The sequence below is a fragment of the Lactuca sativa genome, chromosome 3 (genome assembly GCF_002870075.4).
Source record: "Lactuca sativa cultivar Salinas chromosome 3, Lsat_Salinas_v11, whole genome shotgun sequence".
NCBI classification, from domain to species: Eukaryota; Viridiplantae; Streptophyta; class Magnoliopsida; order Asterales; family Asteraceae; genus Lactuca; species Lactuca sativa.
Genome location: NC_056625.2, coordinates 53,496,528 through 53,509,312, shown reverse-complemented (window position 1 = coordinate 53,509,312; position 12,785 = coordinate 53,496,528). Strand labels below are relative to the sequence as shown.

General features: G+C 34.1%; 1 protein-coding gene across 1 annotated transcript; it reads right to left on the bottom strand.

Annotated features, from left to right (window-relative positions):
- Window positions 1–9,438: 9,438 nt before the first annotated feature.
- Window positions 9,439–10,278, bottom strand: LOC111914472 (MLP-like protein 31). The gene is made up of 2 exons (XM_023910213.3): window positions 10,042–10,278; window positions 9,439–9,916 (listed from the first exon to the last, which is right to left on the bottom strand). The coding sequence occupies exons 1-2, from the start codon at window positions 10,226–10,228 to the stop codon at window positions 9,645–9,647; spliced, it is 459 nt and encodes a 152-aa protein (XP_023765981.1). The 5' UTR covers window positions 10,229–10,278; the 3' UTR covers window positions 9,439–9,644.
- Window positions 10,279–12,785: the final 2,507 nt, after the last annotated feature.

Here is a 12,785-nt window from a genome sequence, read left to right as displayed (position 1 = left end):
GCCAGTTGGCGTTCCACATCAAGTAGGTGTCTTTCGTACACCCTCTGGCGTACTCGAAGTTCTATGACTTCGGCTCGAGATTCAACCAGTGCTTGCAGCAGGGTTTCATGGTTTCTATCAGATCTCTCCCGAGCATCTTCTAGACGAATGGTGTGGAGGGTATGCATTCTCGCATCAGCGATAACTTCAGTGATCTGATGTAGGGATGTCCTGCCTTGAATCTCATTTCGGGCCACTCTGCGGACCAAGATTGGCAAGATTCTGTCTACTGAGCCCCCCTTGCTCAGGTCATAGAAGCTTCGGTCACCATTAACTGACATGGGCTGATCTTGTCCTTGGCCCCATGTTTCCAAGCATTCCACCCACTAAGGCTTTGGGCCATGAAGAGTCGGACGAGGGTTAGGAATTTGAAAAGGAGCTGCCTGGGGTAGGTTCTCAACCTCAGGTTCAGAGTTAGCACCGTCCGAAAGGTCTTCGTCATGGTGATCATCCAAAAGGATAGGATGATCATTCTCTGGTTCTTATTCAAACCATCCAGCAATGACCTCATTCGGAAGGTACAGGTTGTCGTGAGGATGGAGTCCAGCCATGTTATCTACACGAGAATTTGGGTAAGGAAATAATTATTAGACAGACTATCTAGATAATTATTAGAAAACCTTCATTAGTTATATCGCTATTTGTAAAGTGCATACTAGTTATATGTAATCAACACAGGATAGGCCTTCGAATAAGTGACCTCAACTCCAAATTCACAAGGAATAGGGGTAAAGCAAAATTTTCACCGATTCTAAGTCTATAACATCCTAGTTACATATAACTTTAGTGTATCCACTTAGCAACTATCAACTTAGTAATGAAGATCTCGTTTTAGTTCTTAAGTATAAAGTACTTATAGTAACACAAAACACCCCTATGGTATTTTAGACTTAGGTTCTGTTATAATGTTCTCATTGTTGTAATGTTGTTAAGTTTTTAGACTTGTTGCCATATCACAACCATTCTTGGGCATGTGCTAATCATTCCTCAGAACAACATAGTTGATCAGGCTATGCCACTCCCAAGACTGACTATACATCCCCGAGCTTACCTGTGATATTCAACAATTGTAATACTTTTGTTCTTGTCATTGTGACACTTATTTTAGTATGAATGCAGGCACGTATACTTACTTAAATATTTTATTATTTAGAAGTATAACTCTTAGACAGAGTGTTTAATCCCAATGTATTTATAGTTAGTATATCTTTTATGGGTTGATATACTATATTCACTATAAACAATGCTCTGATACCAATCTGTCACAGCCCAAAACCAAGAACGGCGGAAACGTTCCGGGGTGGAGGACGTCATGTGAAGCATCATAACAGTGTAAAGTAGTAAACAAGCAACAACATCATCCATTGCATTAAAAGTAAAGTTTTAATACATGTGTTCTTTCTTAATGTACAACAATAAAATGCATAATCAAAATAAGACGAGTCTTGTATGTGCTCCATCTTCTCAAAGCCTGGCCATCGTACATGTCTAACTGGTGACCTGAGAATACAAGTTATTTTGAAAGCGAGTATCAGCCTAAAGCTAGTGAATTCATAAGTATTTAAGTGTCATTGTCTTGTTTTGGAAAGCTGTTATGAATGCCTTGTAAATCTTTAAATGAAAGAATTGATATAAGTATGAAAACCCTAGAAATCCCTTATTTCCTACTAGTGTGAAACGTAGTCTTCTACCAAGACCCGAATGTTTTGCTATGATAATGATAGCTTTTCCTTCTTTTTGACTATTACAAACAGTACTTAGTCTAACTCATCGTTTATGTGAATGTATCACAAAATAAAGTAAATAGGAACAATATAATCATGTAAGTGTTATCCTTTTGTATTAGGATTAACACGACATCACAGAAAGCGAAATGTATAACCTAATGAACATCCGAAGATTGTCCAATTGTCCTCTGTAGCAGCAGCAGGGTGGAGGAAGGGTTAGTCCCGTAAACGAATCCTAATATAAGTATTAACCGTAGACATCCGTAGATGTTCATCAACCTCTGTAGCGAACAGTAGGCTCGAGGAATGATTAGTCCCGTAGCTGTAGACTAATATAAGTAATAACTGTAGGCATCCGTAGATGTTCATCAACCACTGGTGCTAATCAGCTGGGATTCGGAATGGTTAGTCCCGTCTAGACATCCCGTCGAACTGGGATAGGCAGGACAATTTACACAGAAGGTACTAATAAATCATCCTCGTAACTCTAAGTACAAGTATCCATGTAAGTATATACAGGAAAATGTATCTATGTAATGGTACTCATATAATGTATTCATGTAAGTTTATTCATGTATCATGTAAGCTAATGTAAATGTACTCATGTATCATGTAAGCATATGTAAATGTACTCATGTATCAGGTAATGTACTGGTATAGACTCATGAATGAACTGACTCTTGTGTGATTCCTTGTAATAGGAATAGTGTTTTGTATCTTCTAACTATCCCTATGATAATTAACTGGAAGGTAATTGGTTGTTCAAGTGAGCTTATACACCCTTGTTACACAAGAGTGTGGGAAACTGAATGAAGGATGAAAACTATAACCTCAATACATATATAAGAACATAAGTGTATAAGTATAGTTTTGATCAAGAAGGTAAAAATAATGGTTTTGTAAGATATCTAAGAGTTTTGAACAATAATTAAGAGTGACTTGATGTCATTTTAATAAACATTTCAAAACTAATACTTTTGTTATCAAGGTATTTTAAGATAGAAAACCATTTCATGTATCACATTTTGAAGTATGTGAAATCTACTGGGTGAAAACACAGTTATAAAATACATAAGAGTGATTTAATAACATGTTGTTTTCTACTTGTATTCCCCCCCCCCCATTAAAGCATTTAAAATCATTTAAAATATTGATTAAGGGGTATGAACTCACCTGTTGCGAGTGGATCGGAAGGAAGTGTCGGATAAGTGCTTGGTGTCAAGTGAAGACTTAGACACACACAAAGATCCTAATTACATATGAGGGCATATGTATATAAACAATTAGTCTTTAAACAACTAATAAACAAAGTTAAGACACTCTAGGACATGCTAAACACCTTATACAAGTGTTATAAGTCTCAAGGGTTGCATCTAAGTGTTGTAGGGAAAGGCTAGTGTGTTTGGGGTTCAAGGGTAAACCCCCTTGGAGTTTACAGTTTTCATGACCATTACCCAAGGAGTTTACGGCAGTAAACTCAAGGGTTTACGGTCGTAAACTCTACACTTTATGACCATTTGTTGTTTTGAAGACTACTAAGCTATTCCAAGCATTCCTACTTCATGATTAAGTCTTAAGAAGTGTTGTGTGGCATCAAAACACTCCTAAATGGAGTTTACGGTCTAAGGACCATTTCTCCATGAGTTTACTACCTTAAACTCATGAGTTTACTACCTTAAACTCATATGTTTGGTATTTGGCGGTTTTCCAGTCCTTAGCTCAAACATGGCACTAGTCTAGGTTAGATTCTAGGCATTAGGTACAACCATGGGACATTTATACAACTTTTAAGCACCTTTTGGGGTGTTTATGGTTTTGGGAGATCCCCAAACCGTAAACACATAAAAATGGAAGTATTTGGTGCTTTTTGTGTGATAAACTCATCAAGGATGAAGCTAGACAAGTCCCTAAGGCATGGTGAAGCATCTAAGCACCTTAAGGCACCACTTTGCACCATAAATGGTGTTTACAGTTTTGGGAGCCTCCCAAAACCGTGAACACCTTGATCTTGGTGTTCTTGGGACTTTTCTTTGATGCTAATATGTAATACAAGCTTAAGAAGACTAAAGGATGGAAGTACTTACTATAAGGAAGCTTGGATTTAGCTAAAAGTCCAAGAACACTTAGTGTGTGTTCTTGGTGTTCTTGGTGTTTTTGGAAATCTAACCAAAAATACAAAAGTGAATGGATGAATAGATGCACAAACACTAGATTAAGTGTTTAATCAACTCGAAATGGATAGAATACTTACAACTTAGGAGATCTTGAATTGTTTCTAGTTTGCTACTTGAGAGTGTTTCTTGAGTTTACTCTTTTGGGAGTTTACTATTTTGGATAAATGGGGAGTAAAATCATATTGACTAGACTTAGGGAGTAAACTCGTGGATAAGCATGAGTTTTAGGATTTTTGTATGATTTTTCGACCCAAACGAAATAGTTTGGCCGGGAACTTCTAAGACGCGAGGTGCTTGCGGTTTTTAAAATTCAAAACCTGAGACGACACTTTCTCACACCCGTTCGTTTAAAGAATAATATTAAAATAATCAAACGAACTCTAAATTTGTTAAAATAAGAAATGATGACATTAACTTATAATAAGAAATGATTTACTTCTAGGGTTTGACCGAATGAAAATTCCGGGTTGTCACAGATTGGAGAATGATCCAAAACATAGGAATGAATTAGTCATTTTTTATTCAAAGTTTCGGTTTTTCTAGAGTGCACGCAAGTTGCTCGATGAAAGTTCTAAACCATTTATAGTTGCTTGGTTTGCTTTAATATCATGGTATACCCAAAATTGTCCCAGTCAAGAGGTGCTTTTGGCTTTTACAGAGATGCACGTTTTTGGTAGTAGGTGTAATGAGTTCAAATTTCCTAGAGTCATCAAATAAAGCTCAATGAAGAATGATATCATTGGAGGAAAACATATACATGAAATTGTAGTGGTGACTTGTTTGAAAATGATGCTTATATTGCCAACACAAGTAAAGATTCGGATCTTGCTTCATATAGAGTTATAATATTGTCTCTATGTATACACCATAATTACAGCCTCAAAACAACTTTCATCATTCAACTTTGGAGTAAAGGAATACACAGAGCCATGAGTAGGTTAAATACATGAATTTTATATTTCTGGTTTTCATTATTATTACTTTGAAAACAGTTTTCTTCTTAATATGTCATTTATACTTTAGGGTTATTACAAGCACTATCATGTTACTATACGTGTTAGGAATGCCATCATCAAAGTCATGTATGTTTTAAATATAGGTGCTATATATAATACATTTGTTATTTGACATAATTTATAATGCAAATAATTGTATATTTAGTTCTTAGTCAGTGTTTACATGATGTAACTAGTAAGCCAGACACATATCTTACTGATATGCTCATTTCTTTTTGACTTGAGACATATAATACATCTTAATATGTTGATTTAAGGGAGGGACCCGTTATATATTTTGACCCTTACTTGCTGGTTAAAATTGTTCAAATTGTTTTTGTCATGTTAATATAATATAATGTTTTACTAATTTACCCCTATGTGTCTTTTATATATTTTAATTGATTTTTTTTAGGTCAAGGCCTCTTTTGTGGATCTACCAGATCAGTATATCCCATATAAAGCAAGGTTGTAAAAAATGCTCGACGTTACCTAGTCGGTGGACTAGGGTTAAAGGATTAATCGGCTAGGCGGAGATTAATCGGGGACCATTAATTGCTAATTTGTTGAATTTTAAAAAATTAAATATGACTAATACCATGTCAAAGTTCATAAATACCACTAATATCATAACAAAATAGGTTAATATGATTAATACAACACTAATCATGCCTCAAATAGTTTCCATTGAGATAAAACTTCTACAAAATGTTAAAATTTCATTGTTTTATACTGTTTCACTCATTGTGTATGTAAGAATTAATCGCTAGGCGCCCTCTAATCGGTCGAGTAACGCCTAAGGATTAATCGGAGATTAATCGGGACATAGTCGGGATTTTTACAACAGTGATATAAAGTGCACAAAGTGTTTCAGGTAATCAGTATACCCCGAATTTCATAAATACCCATTAGTAATGATAAGAGAGTGGAAGTTAGTGGTAATGATGAGAATGGTAATTTTAGTCTGAATTCATTGTCTTAGGTAGGTAATATTGGTCATTTGCATAAGCTATCGAGTGTGGAATCAAGTTCACAGGTTTTGTAACTTTATTTATGACCATTTTTTTACATACATTGATACTTTTGTGGAGCAGAATTAATTTATTTTAATTTGGTACTTTTTGGAGAAATTTGATGCTATTGTTTCAATTTTGTTCGGTTCTTTATGTTGGAGATCATCTATATGGCGATATTTTAAGCTAAAAAAAATGGACTAGGTATAACTCTCTAAGAAATGACATGTACTTTTATTGATTCTTTTATTATATAACATCCTACTTCTCAAACCAACAGTTTTCGTAATGAATTAGAAATTTAACATACATTGCTATAATTGGGTAGAGTTTTTATCAATGATGTAATAGAAAGAAATGTAAGTAAAAAGCTATCATATACAAATTATGAAACTATGTTGCTATTTGTTGTATAGCTATATTTGGTGAAAATGATATTGTATTTTACACAACCATCATTAAGATTAGTTCCACAATTTGATATTATGTATGTAATACGTATATTTATGTGTTCCTTTTCATTATGTTGAAGTTGAAGGGTTGTAAAAGAAATTGGCAAGCAAACTTGCTAAGGGGTATTTTAGATATTATACTAACATAGACTCATGGTTTTGCAAATTGGTGAGTGTGTGGTTGTATGGTGGAGGCCAGACTTTGAAACTATCATCTACCCATATTGCCCTCCACACGTCTCAAAACTAAAGGTTAAAGAATCTTTGATCTTATTTTTATAATTATCTTGGTTTCTTTTTTTCATCAAGTATTCACATGGGTAAAATGATGTTTAATTTGAGAAAATGGAAGGAAACAAAGAGGGAAAATTTGTAAAAAAATTTAGCAATTAATAGGGAAATTAAGTTGTTTTTGACTGTTTCTGTATGAATTAAGAAAGAAATAACATCATAGTCTAGTTATATAAATCTCTCAAGCTAATAACAACTCTCAATCACAGGTATGTGGAATCCATGAGTTATTCAGGAATGATTCGTAGTTGAAGCCCTAAGAATTATCTACCTTGCATGCCTTCTTAAAAAGTCGATTGCTACTATTTTTTGGGATTATGCATTAAATGTCGAATATGGATTGAAATTTAGGGATTTAACGTATGTCCGATATTGAAACTTTTTCACTTTTATACTTGTTGGTTCCAAACATATATATTTGGTATATGTTTTAATTTTTTTTTATGTGTTGAATATTTAACTATTTTTAATTTTTTCATGAATTTATAAATTTATTTTATGGTGCCAAAATCGTTCGCTAATCTGTCACAAAAAATATGTCGGTAATTTGTTACTGAGATATTCCAAGATTCCGTAATCCGTAAGTTATTCCGGATTCCGTCGGTAATCCATCAGTGAATTATTCCGTCGGTAATGCATTGCAAAAAATATTTTTGTTTGCGATCCGTTACTAATTACAGAAGGAAAATCCGTCGCTAAAATTTGTTGTAGCGACTGCTTACCGACGGATATTGGTCTGTTACAATTCGGTTAATAAAAAGATAGCGACTGATTACCCCCGGTTTTGGCCGTCGGTAATGCTCTCTTTCGTAGTAGTGTGATTAATTTGCTAGAGTGATAACTCTCAATAAAAAATTATGGCCACAATCAACCAAATAAATATTAAGATTTTTTCCAATTACACATGTAAAACTTTAAGCTTTATTGATATTAATCCTATTTTTAATACAAAACCTTATTCTAAACCCCATGTGGGCTATTATTATTGTGCGGAAGTATTAAAGGAGTGTTTTGAACGATATTCGACGGTTCAGAAAAAATTCTTTGAAGTACAAAAATGGTCCCTAAGTGACATAAAAATGGGTATTTTCTTAAAGAAGTCCCTACATTTGATTTAGTTCTATTTCAGACCTGATGCCACTTCACAAACGCAGTTTCAGGTATTCTGTTGGATCCTCAATTGTGCAATGTACATGAGGGTATATTAGATATACAGAACAATGCCAAAAGTCCCAACCCACGAACCACTATTGAAAACGAAAGCCCCTAACAACTGATGTCAAAAGCTGAGCGAATTGAAGAAGCATTGATGTTGAACTGTAAATAAACACATTAACAATGGTAAAAAAAATTAACCAAATTTATAGTCAACAACAAATTATTATGTTTTACTTTTAATACGTGCATCCTTGCACCCGAAATCCACCGTAGTGAGGAATACGTGACGTGTTGATGGACCTCGATCCGATACGTGTGATTGGCTCCTTTCTATAGAAGCTTGACCCTACACAGTACACCTTTCGTTTACACATCCTCTGTTGGTTCAGCCCCACAAAACACACACAATCACACACATTTAGGTGTTGTTTGATTTTCTGAAGCAAAAATTCATGAAGTCTGCGGACTACCTCTACAACCCTCTGCAGTAGAAGAGGTGGACCAAATGGCTGTAGACTGTAATAAAAAGCGTGTTTGTTTTTTTAACATCTGCATACTGCTGCAGATATTAAAAAACTAAAATAAACTAATTTTATAAACCGAAAATAACTTTTTAATACGTAAAATTTAATAATATATAACATTTCGATAAAAATTAATGATATTTTAACAAAAAATAAAGATATTTTAGTAAAAAATAATGATATTTCATCAAGAAATTATCATTATTGAATATAAAAAAACGAAAAATAAATTCAATAAGAATAAACGAAAAAAAAATATGAAATAAAATTTTAACAACATATAATCAAAATCTCAGCAATAAAAAAAATAAGAAGAAGAGGTTGGAATAGGCAGTACAAGTGTTGCACCAAACAGAGCACGCGCAAAAGTTTTCGACTCAGAAGACTTTTAAAAAACAAACAGCTACGAGATGAAAAATGTTGTGCGTGTGCTGCGTCGCGCAGCAATAAGAGGTTTAAAGATGTTTTTTTTCCGAAAAACAAACAACACCTTAGACTCACGTAATGTAGATTTTGAATTTACAACCTAAACGCTCTTCATGGATCTCACAATTTACATTAAAGAAGGAACAAACAAACTTAATCCTAAAGAAAAGGTACCCAACCTACAGCTACTATACGTGGACTTCCTAAAAGCATGGAAGAACAAGCCCATGACCTCTGACCTGGTAAATTCTAATAATACTTGTAAAATAAAAGAATAAATGAGTTGGTTACAATATGCTAAACTATTGTAAACCCGTGACCTGATCCACAACTTCGACCCATGATCCAGGTGATCCACGAACAAACCGATTAACCCAATCCGTCTTTTTGTTTGCCATAAGAAAATTTCCGATTTGTAAAGTTTCTTGTTTTGGTTAGAAATGATTTGAAGAGATTCATTGATTTTCAGTTAAATAATCCAATCCAGAAATTAACGTTCTGGTAAGCGACACTATATATATTAAATCCGTTTTTGTTTCATGGGAATCCACGGGTTATAGTGGTTACACATTACTTAAACCATTCCAAAGTCTTGAACGTATAAAAAAGTGAGTTTTAGTTTCAAAATCAAGCAAAAGATGAAACAATTCCCGCAAAAGTGATTGAAATAGACCATAGTTTACAGTACAAATACATATCTTCACAAGAAGTCAATATTCTTTATTATCATGACTATACCGGCGACATTTATTTATTGGACAATCACTTCCCTTAAATCAATTTATTGTTACCAAGCAATTAAAGTGGATGTCGGCGATATTTATTTATTGAATATATGGGCGAGATCATGGTTGCTTGAGAAAATGAGCATCCATATTTCCAGCAATTCCACAAAGCAAGTCTAGATATGATGTTGGATCCGGTATACTTGCGTCCGCCTTCTCGAACTCTATAGTCCAGATAACAAACTTCTTATCGCCCACATATTTGGTGGTAAGGGTGTTGATAAAGGAATTATACACCTTCAAAATATCTCCTTCAATCAGTTTGAACGAAATTTTGGGTAGTTCATCATCAACTTCTTCAATGATTTCTTTCCCGGTTTCCTTTTTTCCATCTACGGAAAAACCATAATTAAGTAGTTTGTACATACATGCATAGATATATGTGTGTGTAGTAGTGGTATAGATCTAACATAAAACACGTTTTTATGTTGAATATTAGCACAGATGAGTAGTTTACCATGGTAATAGTGCCACTCAACGACAGATCCAGGAACACCCCATTCACCAGACACCAGATGGCAAGCTTCAACCTTAGCAGGGTCGACCGCTGACGAGTCGTTTGGCCTTTGCTTGTAGAGTTCAAAGACCAGGTGACAATTACATTTGACTTCAACTTCACGTGATATCTTTCCTTTTATAGCCATCTCTTTTTCTTGCGAGGTAGCTAGATACTTGTCTCCACTAATGGTGGTACTTGAACAAGTGAGGCATGAGGCACTTATATATGGATCATGGATGTTGTGCGTGTTTTTCATCATGTACCAGTGACTGTATGCTTGTACATCTTCGAGCATTACATGACGTGGAAATTTTAATAAAGATTTGTATACCACTTCCAATGTGAGACCAATACGAACAGATGGCTATACGTACCATTACTATACTTTTTTTTTTTTTTTTTAATTTAATTTTATTTTATCATAGGACTATTGGTACACAGTGGAGTGGCCTCCTTGGTGGTGCAAGTGATTGCATTGGGCCTCCAATCGTATTGGAAGTCCTCAGATTGAAAATTTTCTTTAGTATTATATTACTAAAAAGGTGGAAAAAAAATAATAATATGTTAATTAAAGTATAATTAAATGTTCAAAATATTATTTGAATTATTAACAATAAAAATTATAAATTATGTTGTTAAAATAGTTGATTCTCTTTATTTTTAGCGGTAACAAATTTTCTTAATAATATTTTAACAAAAAAGTATGAGGCTTTAATTTAATTTTTGCACAGGGCTTCCAATATTTCAGGACCAGGCCTGCTGATACAAATCACTATGATAATAATGGCACGATCAGTACAAGGACCGCACGAAAGAGTGTTTGCTAAAGAAAGATTAGATTATTTAAACAATATTAGACCTTTCAAAACAAAAGGTTGCGATCATTGCTATGAGAAATTTGTATAAACCATGAAAGAAACAAGATTAAAGGAAAGTATAATTAGACCTAGCAAATGTACCATGTCGTGTCGAGTTCATGTCAGGTTAAAACTTAATTAGATTGAGAAATCTTGACTTTAATCTGACTCGATTCGTTATCATGCCATGTAGTTTTAACCCATTTATTTTCATGTCGGCTTAGCTAGTTTAGGGTTTAAACCTTGTAAACAGTGACAGAATACTTAACGGCCAGGAGAGGGCTGAGCTGTTTTTGGAGCTAGTTTTTCAAAGGAGACTACAAAAGGTTTTGATTGCTTAATTGGACTTAAGAAAAAGGTATGTGGTTCTATTCATGATTTTGATATCATAGAGTTTATACTTTTTGTTTCGTAAGTGTGTTGCTATTAATAGTGAAAAGACATAGATCCAATTTAGATTGCATATACTGTTAATTGTGAAGTGAAATTTCGCATGTACAATTGAATTGTAATCTAAAAATCCAAATAGCGATATCAGAGACACGTCTTTTTAATTGATAATGCATAGTAGATGAAACCTTAAAAAAATATTCGCAGGGCGCGACGTGTCTTTCAAAAATTCCTTTTTATCCGGATTTGCTTTCCTAATTTGATTAGTAGGTTAATTATTACTCATTATCTGCAATTTTATCTAATAAAATCAAAACCAAATAATACCAAATAATTTTGAAACCCTAATTCGAATTTTGAGAAAGTAAATAAGGAAACAACTATTTAAGGGAAATTTAGTAATCTAACCCTTATAAATAACATTTTTGACAAAAATAACCAACAATTTTTTTTTGGAAAAATGGTCACTTGATCCGAAATATCGTGTTCCGGAGGTGTGCTCCGGAACACGATATTCCAGAGTATTTATGATATTGTTCCGGAGGGGTTGCCGATTGGTGGGGATTAGGTTGGAAATCTGACATTCTGTACATTCCGGACTAGAAAAGGTCATTCAGGACTGATGTTCGGAACGGTCATACGTTTTGGAGTGGCGTTCCGGAGAGATAGAATTAGGGTTTTTCTATGTTTTTTTTTTCAAATACGCAATACATTTGTGTTTTTAATAAATTTGTGTGTTCGATACATTCGAAAAACGTTCCAGAATGAGTACGTATACGGGTTTTTTTCGAGTTCCAGTTTCTAGTGGAGGGAAATGGTTGCGTATAAACGGATGTATGCAGTCCCTTGCTCCGGATTACACATGCTTTGGTGTAGATATAACCAGTGATATCAACTTCGTTGGGTTAGTTACGTTGGTTGCTTCCAAGTCCAAGTTACATAAAAATCAAATTTGTCTATTTTCAATGTCCTAGGTCAAATATAGTTATGAAGACTCTTGACGATAGTGATAGATATTTTCTTAGTTTTGCTACTACTATGCCTCCCAACATAGTACAACTATTTGTTGTTAATAATGTTATGGATAGTGGTACTAATCGATTTCCTAGGGAAAATCGTTCTGGAAATAGTTCTTTCGGTGCTGGAGGTAACCAATTTATAACTTATTACCTATGACAACCAACCATGTTCCTTCTTACAATGACCCTATACACGGGGGTAATTATAGGTCTAAATGTAAGGTTGTTGTTCAGGATGACATTAATTTTGTTGTTGATGGATCCATGAATGATGGGGCAAAACTAATAATGTTGGTTGATGATGGTAATATTGTTAGATTAGATGTCTAAGCCTATGATTATAATTGGTATAAACTTGAATTGATAGTAGCACAATCCTTTTAGGTTGCCTTCAAACCTAGCAATGGACATGATATTTTTGGAGAGAGAGAATGAT